The sequence below is a fragment of the Ranitomeya variabilis genome, chromosome 4 (genome assembly GCF_051348905.1).
Source record: "Ranitomeya variabilis isolate aRanVar5 chromosome 4, aRanVar5.hap1, whole genome shotgun sequence".
NCBI lineage: Eukaryota > Metazoa > Chordata > Amphibia > Anura > Dendrobatidae > Ranitomeya > Ranitomeya variabilis.
The window spans coordinates 106,224,871-106,242,368 of record NC_135235.1 but is presented as its reverse complement, the minus strand read 5'-3'; the positions used below and the strand labels follow the sequence as shown (position 1 = coordinate 106,242,368).

At 41.7% G+C, this 17,498-nt stretch overlaps 1 protein-coding gene across 15 annotated transcripts in view; it reads left to right on the top strand.

Moving 5' to 3' along the window:
• The window catches only part of PPP3CB (protein phosphatase 3 catalytic subunit beta), a 79,021-nt gene that overhangs the window by 44,596 nt on the left and 16,927 nt on the right, over positions 1-17,498 (top strand). For 6 of the 15 annotated variants that reach the window (XM_077259059.1, XM_077259057.1, XM_077259053.1 and 3 more), the window contains exons 10-11: positions 492-569; positions 11,689-11,773. In XM_077259059.1, the coding sequence (XP_077115174.1) occupies positions 492-569; positions 11,689-11,773 (163 nt within the window). Of the gene's footprint in view, positions 1-491; positions 570-5,100; positions 5,128-11,688; positions 11,774-17,498 lie in introns of all 15 variants that reach the window. The other 9 variants (XM_077259058.1, XM_077259054.1, XM_077259062.1 and 6 more) reach the window with 2 other exon arrangements.

The window sequence follows — 17,498 nt, the reverse complement described above, 5'->3', positions numbered from 1 at the left end:
GCAGGAATCCAGCACTGGGGAAACCATGTGTGTCCCTTTGAAGGAGTATTCATTTGCTGCTCCTGGCTCACTGCTCAGCTGATAGGTGGGCGGGGAAGCAGCTAATGAATATTCACTGCACTTAATCATCGGGACCACATGGATTCCCCAGTGCTGATTCTGGGCAGCGGGACATTTTTCTGCCTCCTGAAGTGGGATAACAGTGCGATCCCACTCGCTGCTGCCCCCCTCCCCACATGCTATATCCTTACCATAAGACGCACCCACACTTTCCTCCCAAATTTGGAGGAAAAAAGTGCGTCTTATGGTCAGAAAAATACAGTAAGCAAAGTTTCATGTAGCAAACAGTCCTGCAAACTGCTTTTATTACATAGTGATCTGTGATGATCGTCTGACTAATTGCATGTGATTTTTGTATACATTTTTTAAAATGTTTGAATTATTACATTTTTACTGTTTTGTCCAATTGCATTTTTTTTCTCTTTACACAGTAACCGAGATGCTTGTAAATGTCTTGAGTATTTGCTCAGATGATGAGTTAATGACTGAAGGAGAAGACCAATTTGACGGTAGGAGCTTTGTAATATTCCTAGTTGCTAATTCTTTTTATAGAGGCAGTGGGTGCATGTGTGCAAGTCAACGCCTTAGAAATCTGTAACCATGAAGCAAAGGGCAACATCATAAATTATTTTATTGATCATTACACTTAGCATTTTTATGGTAATACTGTGTAGTTGGGGTTTTCCTGGAGCTTAGGTTTCAGTGCAAATAAAAATTGTTTTGATTTTCTTGAACCTTTTTGTTGTTTTTTTTTCAATCTAGGAATGTGAAAGGTTACTGTTCCCCATAAATTCACCATTTTAAGTGATTTCCAAAGTTTAATGTGTCATTTAGTTACTTGAGAATATCTCCACATTGGGAGTGTGTGAGCTGAGAATTTTCATGGGAATGATGGGAAAGCCCCTGTCCATAAATTAGAGAGATAATTACCCCCCCCCCACCCCCTTGTCTGTTCTCCGCCTGATCTGTCCACTGTTGATTACGTTGTGAGAGTGAAGTGGAAGGCGCTTGTGTCTAACAGGTTGAATCTAGCTCTGGACAAATTTGGGAATTTTCTGAAGTTCTCTAGGTTGTCACTTATATCATTGAACTCATTGGTCCTTCATTGGCAAGTGTTTCTTGTTCCTGATTGGAGTTAAGAACTAGTGTCCCCATCTTTTTTTTTTGTGGATAGGCATGGCTTACTCATTGGCTGGAATTGTGATCATTGGAATTAAAGGGAGCCTGTCAGGTCAGATAATGCTATTAAGGTGACCTCAATACAGAATGACCAAACGAGGTCCCGACCATCGGTGCTTCCCGCCTTCCTCCTTGCTTATGTTCCTTCTATTTCCACCCTCCCCCCTCCTTTCCTTTGACAGAGAATGGCGGAGATGGATGGAAACCAAGCAGGTGAGAAGGTGTATATACATGATTGACCTCGCCGTGAAGCGCCGAGCGCCTGTACTTGGTTTGAACAGGAATTTTGTGCTGACAGTCCCATTAACCTGCTGATATAGGGTTTATCTGCAGGCTAATAGCATTAGAAAAGTGCCAGATACTGTATTGAAAGTGTGGCACCCGGCAGAAATGTATTCCTCCCTGGAGTTGCCAGCTTTCAGTCACACAGGCGTTCTGCTCACATATGACATTCACATGAAATCTACACTACTAGAAAAACTGTTGACTGACAGCCATTTCTGTGCTGCTGCGCTAGACAGTGCTGAGAGCAGTGACTGTATCCGTGCCTGCATGACTGAAAGCTGGCACCTCGCTGAAGGAATAATGGCTACCGGGCACGTTCCTAACGCTAGTAACCTGCATGTTAACCCTATATTTCTAGGTTAATAGCTGTATCCGTCATGAAGTATTCTTTAAAGGAACATTAATAAGTCATATATAGTTCTCTTCTCTGTATGTTCCTGGAAATGAGATCTTGCCTTTCCCCTTTTTTCTTCACACTGGCTTGTTTGGCTGTAATACAACGGACTGCAGCAGGAGCCTCCCCCCTCTGCCCTGTATATAAAGATGTGAATGCCTCAGTTTCTCGTCATTGACGAATTGTAATGCCTATGTTTTCCATAGGATTACCACAAAATTGTTAGGAAATGTAAAAAATCCTGCAGGCTGATGATCAGTATGGGCAAATGTCTTATTTCTAGGCTTGGTGTTTTTTTTTCTTTGTTTTGTTTTTTTAAAGTGGTTGCATTCTTAATAAACGCGCAAGCACTTCTTCCTGCTCCGTGCCTTCTGACTCTGTGCAGGTGCTTTACTTGTGTGATGTTGCAGCATCTATTGAGGAGTGACATTGGGCCGATAGAGTACCACGTTGGCTTTAGCACCTTCTTGGGTGGGGGTCCCAGAGGTCGGAGAGCCACTCGTCAGTACTTTGTGGTACATCTTATGGTTCTGTTTTACATTTCCCAGCTCTTGCTACTCCCTGGGTGTATTCTTTATGACAAAATGACCTTTCATTTGTGTTTGTAGTATTCACATACTTTGGATATTCACATAGTTATTTGATTTAAAACTTTTATGCTTCTAAACAATAAATTCAAGACGTTCTAGTGGTGATTAATAAAACCAAAAGCTCTAAGTTATGTCTATTACTACTGATTTTTCTTTTCTAATGTAGATAAAATAAGAATGATCAGTTAAAAACCTGCTTTTGTCCGATTTCATAAACTAAAACGTCTTCTGCAATTGTCGCTTCTGGCCGTGCTGTAGAGGTGAAACACTTTCCTTTGGATGTGTTGATTCCGTTCATGGGAAAAATGGCTACAACATGGAAGTGCTATGTGTTGTATTCTGTCAGGTGCCTCGCAGCCAGTACATCTAGAAATGGCTGTTGGATTATTTTTTTTTATTGATGCTCACTCAAGTCCTTTCTTGCATCATTGCTAAGAGGGAAAAAAAATCACTAAAACTGTCTCTTCAAGAATGATCTACGCGGCTTCTAAAATCTAAATGTATTTGTCCACCGCTGACGCATGGATTAGCATGCACTGTAAGGCCAGAAACTTCAAAAGTGGAGTTGTTCCCTCCCTTCAAAGGTAACCTCTTATGTTGAATATGTAGTTTGATCTACACAGTTTTAGAGCAGGAGGAGCTAAGGACATTTATGTGCAATTTTGTGGAAAGAGATTCAGTATGTTATGCATTTCGATCCATTCTCCTCCACTGCTTAGGAGTCTGTGGGTGGTCCTATTGCTTGATTGACAGTTTCCCCCTATTTGAATGTGCATTCAGAGGACGCTGTCAATCACAGCATAGAACCGCCCACTGGACTCTTACTCAGAAACTTAGCAAGGATTTAATTTCATGATCTGCTTCATCGTTTCCCACAAAGCTTTACATGAGTCTGCTCAGCTGTAACTTGTTTCCCCACAGATCAGACTGCATGTTGGCATGACTGGTTCCCGATAAAGTATCTCTTGATAAGTTATTGCTGCTCAATCTGCAATGAAATAAAGATGATTTCTCCACTGTTACTAAGGAGTAGAGCGAATTTGATCGGGTCCCTGCTTATTCGGCAAGCTATAGCACTTACCGAATAAGCTACAGCAGGAACCCAGATACATGGAGCGCCCCGGCTGATCAGCTGTTCGGCTCAGCAGCTGCACGTGTCGCGGCTGTGTGACAGTCATAACACATACATGGAGAGCCCAACACACAGGCTGTGTTTTGACAGTGACACATGCAGCTGCGGAGCCGAACAGCTGACCAGCCGGCGCGCTCCATGTGTCCGGGTTCCCGCTGGAGCTTATTCGGTAAGTGCTATAGCTTGCCGAATAAACAGGGACCCGATCAAATTCGCTCATCTCTACTAAGGAGTCTTTTGGTTTTCACATTTGAACGAAGTCTAGATAGCCATAAAATCTAATTTGTTAAATCTATCTTTTTTTTTTTTTTTTTTTATTTATTCCTCTTTTTAATGTTTGAATTACCTAATTGTATAATTCAAAAGATAAAAAAAATCTTTGACTGTAAAGTTGTTGTTTGTTTTGAAATCCTATCGTTTATGCCATCTGTATTTGGGTCTTTTTTTCCCTATGAAGAATGTGACCAATTATTCTATTCCTGTTTATTGGCTAATGTAACTATCTTAACATCTGTCTAAACTTCGGATCACAGTATAAACCTATGTGCCCTCAGTAATCTCTGGCTAAAGAGTGGAATGAGCTCGCAGTATTTCTGATGAGTTGTAAAGAGTTATCTTTCACTGGAATTCTTTTTTTTTTTTTTAATTTATTTTGCAAACCATTGCCGCCAATGAAGTACACAGCTCCGTGCACCTTCTGTCTATCACACATTCACACTTTTTTAGTGAAATATTGTAAACCACAAATGCCTGCTTGACTTGCTGCGCTGATGTATTATGCTTATCCCATTCTTTTGTGCAACCACATTTCTCTGCTCCATAATCATTGTACGGTTACCTGCATTTCCTGTGATAACCTATGTAATAAGTATTTGCATTTCTAGGATAGTCATCGTTTTGTTATCACACCTGAACTTTTTCATTTCCCATGCCCCCTCTATATTTTTTACACAGTTTATCTTCTACTTTCCATATTACAGTGGCAGGCAAGTGACGCAGGCTGTCAGATGTTTTATAGAGCGACGTTTGGTGTCGGTCTTTTTTTTTTTTTTTTTTTGGAAATATTATCCCGTGATCCGAAATCTTGTGCTGCTGATGGCATGTTTAAATTCTTAACCTTACAGCATCTAGAGATCTGTCCTTTTCTTGCGTATTTTTCACTTAACCCAACTGCAACACACATAACAGCACGTTGATGGCTCTGTGGCCAATAAGGGGTTAACAACATGTAAAACACTCGTGCCCAGCACCAAGTTCAATATCTATACATTTATTGCCACCATTATAGAGTCCCAGAGTTGCAGCTTTTCTCTATTCCTTTTTTCTTCTTCTTTTTTTGCCAGTCCACCCTCATTCATTCTTGCTGCTGCCAAGTAAAATATCTTTATTTTTTTTTATTTGTCTCACTCACCTCTTTCTCCATCGTTCACTTCCTTTTTTTCTGGACTCTCCATCTGAAGAACGACTCATATATGGCAATAGAAAAGGTACAGACCAGACAGAGCACCATTGTTTTGAAATATGACTTCCCAGTTTTTTTGAAGTTGCTACACGACACATTTAAACAATGTTACATGTCAGTTAAGTGTAGCATTTTTTTCTTTTCTTCCTTAGATGTCTTTTTTTCTTTCTTTCTTTGTGGCTCACACTTTTTAACCATGAGCGTTAAATATAATTTGCATTTTGCATTGTTAGAAGTCATATTCCTAGACATCTGTCTTTCTGTGCATGGCATTTTCTCTTATGTTTCTTTCCATTCCTTCCATTCGTAGAGTCCATCCTCTTTGTCAGTGTCTAACATTCCGTATCATTGGCCCTGCATGACTGGGGGGATGCTTTCATTTGTGTGTGTTTCTGCTTCATGGTTTTAGTACCATTTTTGTTTTCCTTTGACATTTCTGCATGTGATGTGTTTTCAAAGAATACGATCACTTTATATTTAGATTGTTGTGTGAGAGATTCTGGGGGGTAAAGACTGGATGTGTTGCCAATATTTTAGTTGATGATGAGTAATGTAATATATGTGGTATGTTAAAGGGAATCTCGGCACAAAGTGACTCTTCAAACCAAGCACATGTTTGTTGTACTCTTGGTGTGGGGAACAGCTCTGTGCTCCTTCCCACAAACTTTTTTTTCATCCATCCTCCGTTTCCTCTGGTAACGCCAGAGGTGGGCAGAGATGGGTGGAAAACAGGTAGGTGGGAAGATGCACTAAACCTTGGGTATACCCTTGGTGCACAGATCACATTTACTTTATTTGAGCAGTTTGTGCTGACACTCATTTTTACTTTTCATGCAACTTTAATTAGATATTTGCCTATTTATGATAAGTAAGACATAGGCATATCTTCAATTGCAGTTTATAATACATTTTTCATGTGTATTTTTTTTTTTCATGGCCAAATAGCAGTTTTGTGAGAGTTCTTACAGGGTTTGTCTCATGAACAAAATACAATCAATAGATCTTAAAATACAAATGTTTCTCAATTGGATGTGTTTAAAAATATAAATAAAAAAAAAATAATGTTCCTGTGCTGGGATAATCTTAGAAATGTGCCCCTCCTGTGTAATGGCTGTGTATGACCATACCACGGCTCCTGGGCATGGGATGAAACATAAGTGTACGCAGACAGGACAGCATGGGATTGATGCTCATTCCTTCTGTTAGGTTTTTTTTCAAAGAGCAAGCTTGCTAAGTTTATAAAATCAGTGTATTAATATACTCTCCTACCGCTGCTCTCTCCGGGGTCCAGCGCTCCTCTTCTTTCCTTCTGTGCGACGTCACAGCTGCTGACTGGCCGGGTCACGCTGCGCTCTGTGTGACCCAGAAGTCGATTTTTACAAGGTAAACCTATGGAACGTCACAGTGAGGCTCATAGGCTTTAATTTTCAAATCGACTTCTGGCTCATGTATAGCACATAAAGCGAGCCAGCTAGTCAGAATTGTGGTGGCATCACTGATGATCCGAGAAGAACAGCGCTGGACACCAGAGAGCGCAGCGGCAGGTGACTATGCTAACACACTCACTCTACATGCACATATACACACATCTAATGAATACAACACTTGGGGTACTGTCACACAGTGGCACTTTGATCGCTCCGACGGCACGATCCGTGACGTTGCAGCGTCGCTTGATTATCGCTCCAGCGTCGTAGACTGCGGTCACACTTTGCAATGCACGGCGCTGGAGCGATAATTTCATGACGTAGTTGCGATGTAGAAGTCATACGGGACATTGGGAATATCGTGCACACCTTTGTTACACGCTGCGATCATGCCGCCACAGCGGGACACTTGACGACGAAATAAAGTTTCAAACGATCTGCTACGACGTACGATTCTCAGCGGGGTCTCTGATCGCAGTAGCGTGTCAGACACAGCGATATCGTAACTATATCGCTGGAACGTCACGGATCGTGCCGTCGTAGCGACCAAAGTGCCACTGTGTGACAGTACCCTTAGTGGGAGTGCATCCTTAAACATATTTTATCCCACAGAAAGATTAGCTATCTGTATACTCTTTAGCTTTCTCTTTGGCCAGATTCTGTGGTGTGTTAAGACCATGTTCTTGCACAGACAGTCCTATGTAATACATAGCAGGGGGGAGATATATATATATATTTAAAGTTTAAACCTTTAAATCCACTAGTTCATTTGTGCCATAGTATGCCATATAGTCTGTGCATACTGCTTGGAATTCTTGTTGGCAGATTCATATTTTATAATTCTCTGCATTACAGGAATATTTATCAAATAGACTTTAGCTCTGGGTTTCCCAGATCAGTAATAATTGCAAAAAAGAAGAAAAAAATGGGCAAGACTTATTTATACCATACATTCTGAGTAATTGCATTGTAACAAAATGTTTTTTGTGTTTTTTTGAGAAATTAATAAACTAGAATAAAGAAGAAGAATAAAGTCACAGCATTGGTCATACTAGAATATAAATTCATAACCGCTTTGATCAGTCCCTCTGTTCTTTATTTTGGAAATGTGCGAATATATTGCCATGTGGGTGTTGCCTTTCTCCTTGTCCGGTGCTTGTGAACTATCAGTCTGATAATGTTAGCCCTGACTGGGCAATGTACGAGTGTGCCAGGACAAGCTCCTTTGAATGAAATTAAGACATAAGTAATTGCACAAAAACTGGATAGAATAGAAGAAAATAACTGGAAGCCCTTTTCACTTCTGGAGATACAAGCTTTAGGCTGGTGCGTCAGTGAGCTTGTGGTGTTTCATTGTGACATCAGATCTATAGACTTTCTATGGTTTCACATTGCAGTCTACCACAACATAGCGACCTACCACTGTAGCAAATGTTTGATTTTCTGTCCCTGATTGCAAGTCATCTTGCAGAGACTACAATGCCAGAATCATGTGACTGCGTCCCCTAGTAAAATGGATAACTGGGTGGGGGTAGACTGATGTTGTGCTAGTGGCACATGATCAAAGTGCACAACCAATGCATCACTGCTGTAGGCAGTTGGCTATGATACACATATTAGGCTTTGACGAATAAAAAAGAAAAGTAGAAAAAAAATTTGGGCAAACCTATTTTTTCCTTAGTATTACGTTCATTTTCCTGAATCAGAATAGTGCAATGTGTTTTGTAGCCTCTGGTATTTTCCATAGGTCACCCTGCTAGAATCTAAAGCCAAGCAGCCTCTGTGTGCTGCTGTTTAGGCTCTATACAGTGCGGTATTTACAGAGGTATTCTCCCATAGCTTCAATGCTTTTACATGGGTCTGTAGAGAATGGAACAGAAAAACAACTACGGTATATACAGTCATGGCCAAACAAAAGTTTTGAGACTGGCACCAATCTTGCTTTTCACAGTTTGCCGCTTCACTATTTTTAGATGTTTTAGTTAGATGTTTTCTACAGCTTACAGTTATAATCATTTCATAAGTTTTTACACTTTTATTGACAAAAACATCACAATTTTGCAAAGACTGAATATTTACAGTGTTCTCCCATATTTTTCATGATTTCTGCAATTCTCCCTGGCAGCTGGATTTCAGCTTCTGGGCCAAATCCAGACTCGTGGTAACTAGTGATAAGCGAGTATACTCGTTGCTCAGGTGGTCTCCGAGTATTTGTGACTGCTCGGAGACTTAGTTTTCGTTGCAGCAGCTGCATGATTTGCGGCTATAATCAAAATGCCAGACAACCACATTGTGACTTAAGCCATGTTTAAAGTTACACTAAAGAAAACCTCAAAAGGAGGAAAAATATTAACCCACTCCATAAATATACATAGGAAAAATTTGAGAAAAATTGAGTATATAGGGTTTAAAAACAGGTACTTTATTATAGGCAAATCAAGTGAAAAGGATGATGTGCGGGATCACAGGCGCCACCCAACCCCCAATAATGAGCAAAGTCCCGAGAGCGCTCTCGGATGCAATTCGGTGCCCTCTACCCCATTGGTTTTCTACTGGTAAGCGTTGCTCTGGAAAAATATATATGTTTGCACAGACCATTGGGTCATGATATGTTTGCACCTTATTTAGAGCACGCTGTATACACCTCAGGGACTTTGCTCATTATTGGGGGTTGGGTGGCGCCTGTGATCCCGCACATCATCCTTTTCTTCTCTTTTATCTTTTGTATTGTATGTATGTCACTTGATTTGCCTATAATAAAGTACCTGTTTTTAAACCCTATATACTCCAATTTTTCTCTAATTTTTCATATGATTTGCGGCTATTAGACAGCTTGATTACATGTGAGGATTCCCTAGCAACCAGGCAACCCCCACATGTGCTCAGGCTGGCTACTAGCTGTAAATCATGCAGCTGTGTCTACAAAAGCTAAATCTCCGAGCAGTCACAAATACTCGGAGACCACCCGAGTGTGCTCGGGGAAAACCCGAGCAACGAGTACACTCGCTCAACACTACTGGTAACCCATTCTTGTTAAATCAGTGGTTGGTGTTTATCACAATCAGTGTATTTCTTTATCTACCTGCTTTTTGAAGATTGACCACCAGTTCTGAATTGGATTGAGATCTGGGGAGTTTCTTGGGCACGGACCTAAAATTTCAATGCTTAGGTTCACCAAGCCACATATTTTACCTTGTGATTTGGTGCTCCATGTTGGAAAAAACATTGTTCATCGCCAGATTGCTCCTGTATTATTGGGAGAAATTTCCCTTGAACAATTCATATGATTCTTAGACAAAATTGTGAGTGAGCTCACTGGATGGAAAGCCGTCCCACGCATGAATGGCCTCTGGATACTTTACTAATGGCATGATATAGGTGTCATGCTTGGTCTCATCTTTTGTTCTTCAGTAATTCTTCAAGATGTTCCATATAGTCTGTGTCCTTGATGTCTTTCTTGGAAAGAAGTGGCTTTCCTGTCACCAGGCCAGTCTCCAAAAGCTTTTGCCTCCTTTTGCGTGCAGATGCCCTGACACCTGTCTGCTGTCATTCTTAAGCAGACTTTGCACTGAATTCTTATGAGACAGTGCTACCACTTGCTGGACTTTCTTGGAGCCGTGAAGCTTTCTTCACAGCAATTGAACCTCTCACTTTAAAGTTGTAGATCAGTATTTCCCAAACTCCAGTCCTCCCGACCCCCAACACATCATGTTTTCAGGATTTCCTTACTATTGCACATCTCTGAAGCCACTCGTGATGGGGGCATTCACCCCTTCCCTCCTCTTGTCACACACAGATTTCTAGTTGCAAAAATAGTTTACAGTCTGAGTCTCTTAGAAGTAGACTGGTACAATAGACATAAAGAAGTAGGAAATTGGGCATAGTTGGATAGTGGCAGTCCTAATTTAAAATTCAGGTAGCTCCTTTTCGAAGTAACAGACCCCCCAGAAGTGGCAATGAGGATGTCTATTGTACATAGACAAGGGTATATAGATTGGACAGGTAATTAAAGGCAGCATACTTATTGTCTCTCCAAAAAGTACATCCTGCAAAGCTTTGTTCCCTCAGGGGAAATGTTAGATCTTCAATAGCCAGCCCAGACTTGGGGCCGCTAAAAGAAAATTATGTATATTGGGGCTTGTATAGCTCCGATAGTGATGGGACATACATTTTCAGCTTCAGGATGAATTGGGGAAGAGGATGCATATTTTGTCATAACTGTAACCCCTGACTGTAGGCCTCAAGTCAATAGTGGGTTGTGAGGACTGGACTTGGGAATCGCTGTTCTAGATTATATAAATGGTTGATTTATGGGCAGTCTTAGAAGCAGCAATGTCCTTACCTGTAAAGCCCTTTTGAAGCAAAGCAGTGATAACTGCAAAACAAAATATATTTAGTCTCAAAACTTTTGCCCACAACTGTATGTCCTAAAAAAAAAAAAAAAAAATCTCCAGCATAGAGAACAAAAATTATTATAGGTGTCATGTAGTGGTTCTGTACAGAGCCTTAATATGGTCTTGTACATGACCTCTATTATGAGCTTAGTTTGTACATGCTGGCTTCTTACAACTAGAGTGATGCAAAGCCAGAAAAAGCTTATACCTGTGGCGTGTTTTTTATTCCTTATCATTTTCTTGACTTGCGATATCAGCTAGCTTCAGCATATAATTTCCATGAATGAAAGTGGCCAAATTAGATTGAAGTATTTTTAGTTTTCTTCTATTTTGTATGTAACAATTGAGTTCACCTACAATGTTGTGGTTTTAGTCCTCAGAACAGGTGAGTGGAATAGAAAAATGAAGGAAAAAAAATCCCAAAACTTTTGTTTTTCTCCAAAACCTGTAAGAGCCTAAGGTTGTATGTTCCATGTAGTCCTCTACACATACCTTTCTACGCTTCTCTCAGATCATTCAGTGTTTTAACGCCTCACATCTACAATTGACTTAAAGCTTTTAACAGCAAGAATGCCCACAGTTCAGCAGTCCTTTTTGCTCTGGTTTGTTTTAGATCTTGCTTTATCAGTGTACTTAACCAAAACCGATTGTAAGTTTGTAAAAACAAACTTTATAAAGCGTGTGGTGGTGTGTTTTGTGTAAGATTTGTTGTAATCTGTGAACTGTCTATTCTTGAGCTTGAGATTCTTTTTATTCCATTGAAAGTAGGTACAGCTGCAGCTCGTAAAGAGATAATCAGGAACAAAATACGGGCAATCGGAAAGATGGCGCGAGTCTTCTCTGTGCTCAGGTAAGTGGAAATGTGTCTCTCGTGCAAATACCACTGTGATCGGGAGCATCTTTTTTTAATCGGGTTATTGTTTACAGCTGGTCTGGCGTAACCGAAAATGGGGAAAAAAATTCCAAATGCGGTGAAATTGCAAAAAAAAGTGCAATCCCACAGTTGTTTCTTGTTTTGCTTTTTTTTTTTTTTTTTTTTTCACTATGTTCACTAAATGCTAAAACTGACCTGCCATTGTGATTCTCCAGGTCATTTCGAGTTCATAGACACCAAACATGTCTAGGTTCTTTTTTTTTTAATTTTTTTTTAATCTAACTGGTGAATAAAAATTCCAAACTTTGTTAAAAATTGCGCCATTTTCCGATATCCATAGCGTCTCCATTTTTTGTGATCTCAGGTTGGGTGAGGGCTTATTTTTTGCGCACCGAGCTGACATTTTAAGGATACTATTTTAGTGCAGATACGAACTTTTGATCGCCCGTTATGGCATTAAAATTAGTGATGAGTGAATATACTCGTTACTCGAGATTTCTCGAGCATGCTCAGGGTCCTCCAAGTATTTTTTAGTGCTCAGAGATTTAGTTTTTCTTGCCACAGCTGGATGATTTGCGGCTACTAGACAGCTTGATTATATGTGGGGGTTCCCTAGCAACCAGGCAACCCCCACATGTACTTATGCTGGCTAACAGATGTAAATCATTCAGCTGCGGAAGAAAAACTAAATCTCCAAGTACTAAAAAAATACTCGGAGGACCCCCGAGCATGCTGGAGAAATCTCGAGTAACGAGTATATTCACTCATCACTAATTTTAATGCAACTTTGCGGCGACCAAAAAAAGTGCAATTCTGACATATTGACTTTTTTCTCGCTACTCCATTTAGCGATCATGTTAATCTTTTTTTATATAGATGGATAGATAGGGCGTTTCTGAACGCGGCGATACCAAATGTGTTTTGATTATTTATTTATTTTATTTTTTTTGTTCAAAACAGCTGACATGTGCTGGAAAATATGTGGGCTCACCGCCAGAACCCACATCAAAGGGAGGATATCCGACATCGGTGTATTATTACACCCAATGTCTGAAAGGGGTTAATTTAACTTTCATTGCAAGTTATGGGGTAAATAAAATGTTCTATGAAACGGTCTTGTCAGTTTTGGAAATTGTTCTTGTGTTCATTGAGAGAGTGATTCAAACCAAAATATATAAATATAAATATAATTGGAACAGCATCCAATACCACCTCAACAGCGTGCAAATCTCTCCCAACCAGCAGTTCAAAAAAGCCTCCAGTAATAATTTCAAAAAAAAGAAAAGCAGCACAAAAAAAAATAATAAAGTGCACTTTATTGCCTGAGCGGCGTGGCAACGTTTCGGATACAAAATCCTTTTTCAATCCTTGAAAAAGGATTTTGTATCCAAAACGTTGCCATGCCGCTCAGGCAATAAAGTCCACTTTTTTATTATTTTTTTGTGCTGCTTTTCTTTTTTGAAAAAAATAAATAAATAAATAAAATAAATAATTAAATAAATAATTTTTCTTTTTATATAAAACAAGAGGGGATTATAGGGAGAGAAATGGGAAGCGCAGACTTCTGAGTGTAGCAGTTAGTTTCCAAAGGTGTATACTCAGTGTGAATCCACTCACCTTTTTAGGGTATGTGCACACGATGCGGATTTTGCTGCGGGTCCGCAGCAGTTTCCCATGAGTTTACAGTTCAATGTAAACCTATGGGAAACCAAAAACGCTGTGCACATGCTGCGGAAAAAACAGCGCGGAAACGCAGCAGTTTGCATTCTGCAGCATGTCACTTTCTGCGGATTCCACATCGATTTTACAGCTGCCCCTATGGAAAACCGCAGTTGGAAAACCGCAGTGAAAACCGCGGTAATTCCGCTATAAATCTGCAGCAAAAACGCAGCGTTTTTGCCCTGCAGATTTAAGAACTCTGCTGCAGAAAAATCCGCAGTGGCCAAGAATACGTGTGCACATACCCTTAGGGTACTGTCACACAGTGGCACTTTGATCGCTACGACGGTACGATCCGTGACGTTCCAGCGATATCCATACGATATCGCTGTGTCTGACACGCAGCAGCGATCATGGACCCCGCTGAGAATCGTACGTCGTAGCAGATCGTTTGGAACTTTCTTTCGTCGCTGGATCTCCCGCTGTCATCGTTGGATCGGTGTGTGTGACAGCGATCCAACGATGCGTTCGCTTGTAACCAGGGTAAACATCGGGTTACTAAGCGCAGGGCCGCGCTTAGTAACCCGATGTTTACCCTGGTTACCGTCGTAAAAGTAAAAAAAAACAAACAGTACATACTCACATTCCGGTGTCCGTCAGGGTCCCTCGCAGTCTGCTTCCCGCTCTGACTGACTGCCGGCCGGAAAGTAAGAGCAGAGCACAGCGGTGACGTCACCGCTGTGATCTGCTTTCACTTTACGGCGGCACTCAGTCAGAGCGGGAAGCAGACGGCAAGGGACCTGACGGACACCGGAATGTGAGTATGTACTGTTTTTTTTTTTTTATTTACTTTTACGACGGTAACCAGGGTAAACATCGGGTTACTAAGCGCGGCCCTGCGCTTAGTAACCCGATGTTTACCCTGGTTACCCGGGGCCTTCGGCATCGTTGGTCGCTGGAGAGCGGTCTGTGTGACAGCTCTCCAGCGACCACACAACGACTTTCCAACGATCACGGCCAGGTCGTATCGCTGGTCGTGATCGTTGGAAAGTTGCAGAGTGTGACAGTACCCTTAGTGTCTTGAGATACTGCGTATAGATCCAATCCATGGATCACTCCATTCCTCTTTCCATTCAGTTTGCTGCAGAGATCTGGGAACTGATGAGTGCACTGAACAGTGTTTTCATAGGCGATAACACTTTGTAAATATTTTTCCCAGCAATATGTGCTCCTGAAGGATGATGATGGAACTCGATATTCTGATTCAAGGATGATTTTTATTTCAAACTAGAACAAAAGCGCATATTGCTGGGAAAAATATTTACAAAGTGTTTTTTTCTTTTTATAAATTTATTGCCGCTGCCTTCTGTTATAAACCTGTCCTCCTGCTTTTAAGATGGCCAAATCGGTCAGTGTCATGGGGAGAGTGCTGTGGTAAATCTGAACCCAAGGCTCTCCTGCCTTTCCTGAGCTATGGGATCAGTAGAGTAACTACAAAGTTATAGGCCCCAGTGCGAACTTTCAAATGGGGTCCCCCCCATGCCAAAATATTTTCCACCCAAATTCACATTTTCCCTATTCATTTTTTCACACTATAGCTTTGTTGCAATGTTGTATAGTCTGACGTCAGTGGCGTAACTATCCGGTGCCCCATCCTGGTATATATTTGTCCCCCGTACTGCTGCTGTTCTGTAATGCATAAAAGAAAATAAACCATTATACTCATCAGGGGCTTGCGTTGAAGTCATGGGGATCCATATAAGAAGTATAATGCACCCCCATAGTCCTCCATATAATATTATGGGTGTTGTGGGCAGATACGGCCCACCACCAGACCACCTATCTTGCATTTGCTAGTATTTCCAGATGACCAGTCCAATGTTGATGGGAATGGAGCGGTGGTCTCTTGTGCGCTACCGCTATACCAATATCTATGGGACTGAAGGAGGTAACCAACCACTCTTCTCCATGGGCTGCCCTGTGTATGAGGACCCCTAGTCCTAGAGATCAGTGGGAGCCTTGCGATCCCACATATGTCACTGTGTGGAGGGGAGATACAGGTTACCATGGGCCCACCTTACTGAAACATCCAAAAGAGAATGAGTTATAATAAGGGTATGTTCCACTTTCCAGCCCTGCAGAACATATAAGAGATCACAGCACAGTTACAGATGGTGACTTACCGCTGATGTTCTTTCTGATGGAATCGTTCACTTTTCCGGTATTTTACATCTGGCCCAGACCAACACAACTTCTTCCATCCAGGACTCGCCTGCAGAGAATACAACAAAGACACATTTCGCTACTCATATTTTCAGCATGTCACCCTCTATTCCAAACCTGCATAAACTCCTCATCCTGCTGATATCCCAATGCTGAGCAGCTGCTGCCGTATGTGTCCCTATTACTGCACCTACTGTGTGCTCTCTGTGCCCTCTAAATTCTAAAGCAACCCTCTAGAATATAGTAATGCCGGGTGCAAGTGCCCTAGAAAACAGTGCCCACATTTTGCTCCCTAGAACGTAATACTGGCCTATGTGCCCCTTTGATAGTCACAGTAACCGGAGTTCCCTTATAACAATAAGTGCCCACTTTACATTTAATAATGTCCCGAGTCTCCCCCTGAACAGCTCCCTTATACACAGCATGATGCTCTCTTATACATAACATGATGCCTCCTCACTGTAATGAACCCCTACACAGTATACTGACTCCTTAGTAGCCCCCAAACTGCGTGATGGCCCCTTCACTGTATCCCAACACTGTATGATGGCCTCCTAGATAGCCTCCAAATAGTATAATGTGCCAAATAGTCCTCAATATAGTATAATACATTCCCCATAGGCCTGTATAGTATAATGCATTCCCCACAGGCTTGCATAGTATAATGCACTCCCCATAGGCCTGTATAGTATAATGCACCCCCATTAGGCAGTCTGTATAGTATATTGCACCCTCATTAGGCAGTCTGTATAGTATATTGCGCCCCCATTAGGCAGTCTGTATAGTATATTGCGCCCCCATTAGGCAGTCTGTATAGTATAATGCACCCCCATTTGGCAGTCTGTATAGTATATTGCACCCCCACTAGGCAGCCTGTATAGTATAATGCACCCCCACTAGGCAGCCTGTATAGTATTATAGTATAATGCACCCCCATTAGGCAGCTTGTATAGTATATTGCACCCCCATTAGGCAGCCTGTATAGTATAATGCACCCCCACTAGGCAGCCTGTATAGTATTATAGTATAATGCACCCCCATTAGGCAGCTTGTATAGTATATTGCACCCCCACTAGGCAGCCTGTATAGTATAATGCACCCCCACTAGGCAGCCTGTATAGTATTATAGTATAATGCACCCCCATTAGGCAGCTTGTATAGTATATTGCACCCCCATTAGGCAGCCTGTATAGTATAATGCACCCCCATTTGGCAGTCTGTATAGTATATTGCACCCCCACTAGGCAGCCTGTATAGTATAATGCACCCCCACTAGGCAGCCTGTATAGTATTATAGTATAATGCACCCCCATTAGGCAGCTTGTATAGTATATTGCACCCCCATTAGGCAGCCTGTATAGTATAATGCACCCCCATTTGGCAGTCTGTATAGTATATTGCACCCCCACTAGGCAGCCTGTATAGTATAATGCACCCCCACTAGGCAGCCTGTATAGTATTATAGTATAATGCACCCCCATTAGGCAGCTTGTATAGTATATTGCACCCCCATTAGGCAGCCTGTATAGTATAATGCACCCGATTAAAAACAACAACAAAAAATACTCCCCTTTCTTCCTCCTTGTTCCTGTGGTGCTCTGAGTACCCTCTCATCTCCTGACAGCGGGCGCCTAGTACTGACGTCATTGCTACCCCGTCAGTGTCGGTGACGTCAGACGCTGACAGGGGGATGATGGGAGAAGGAGCGCAACGCTCCCTCTCTCATCAAGCTGACCCTGCGATGACAGGCAGGGGGGGCCACTGCTGGCACAGGGCCCCCCACCGCCTCCTCAGGGGCCGCACAGCGGCCGGCAGCAGC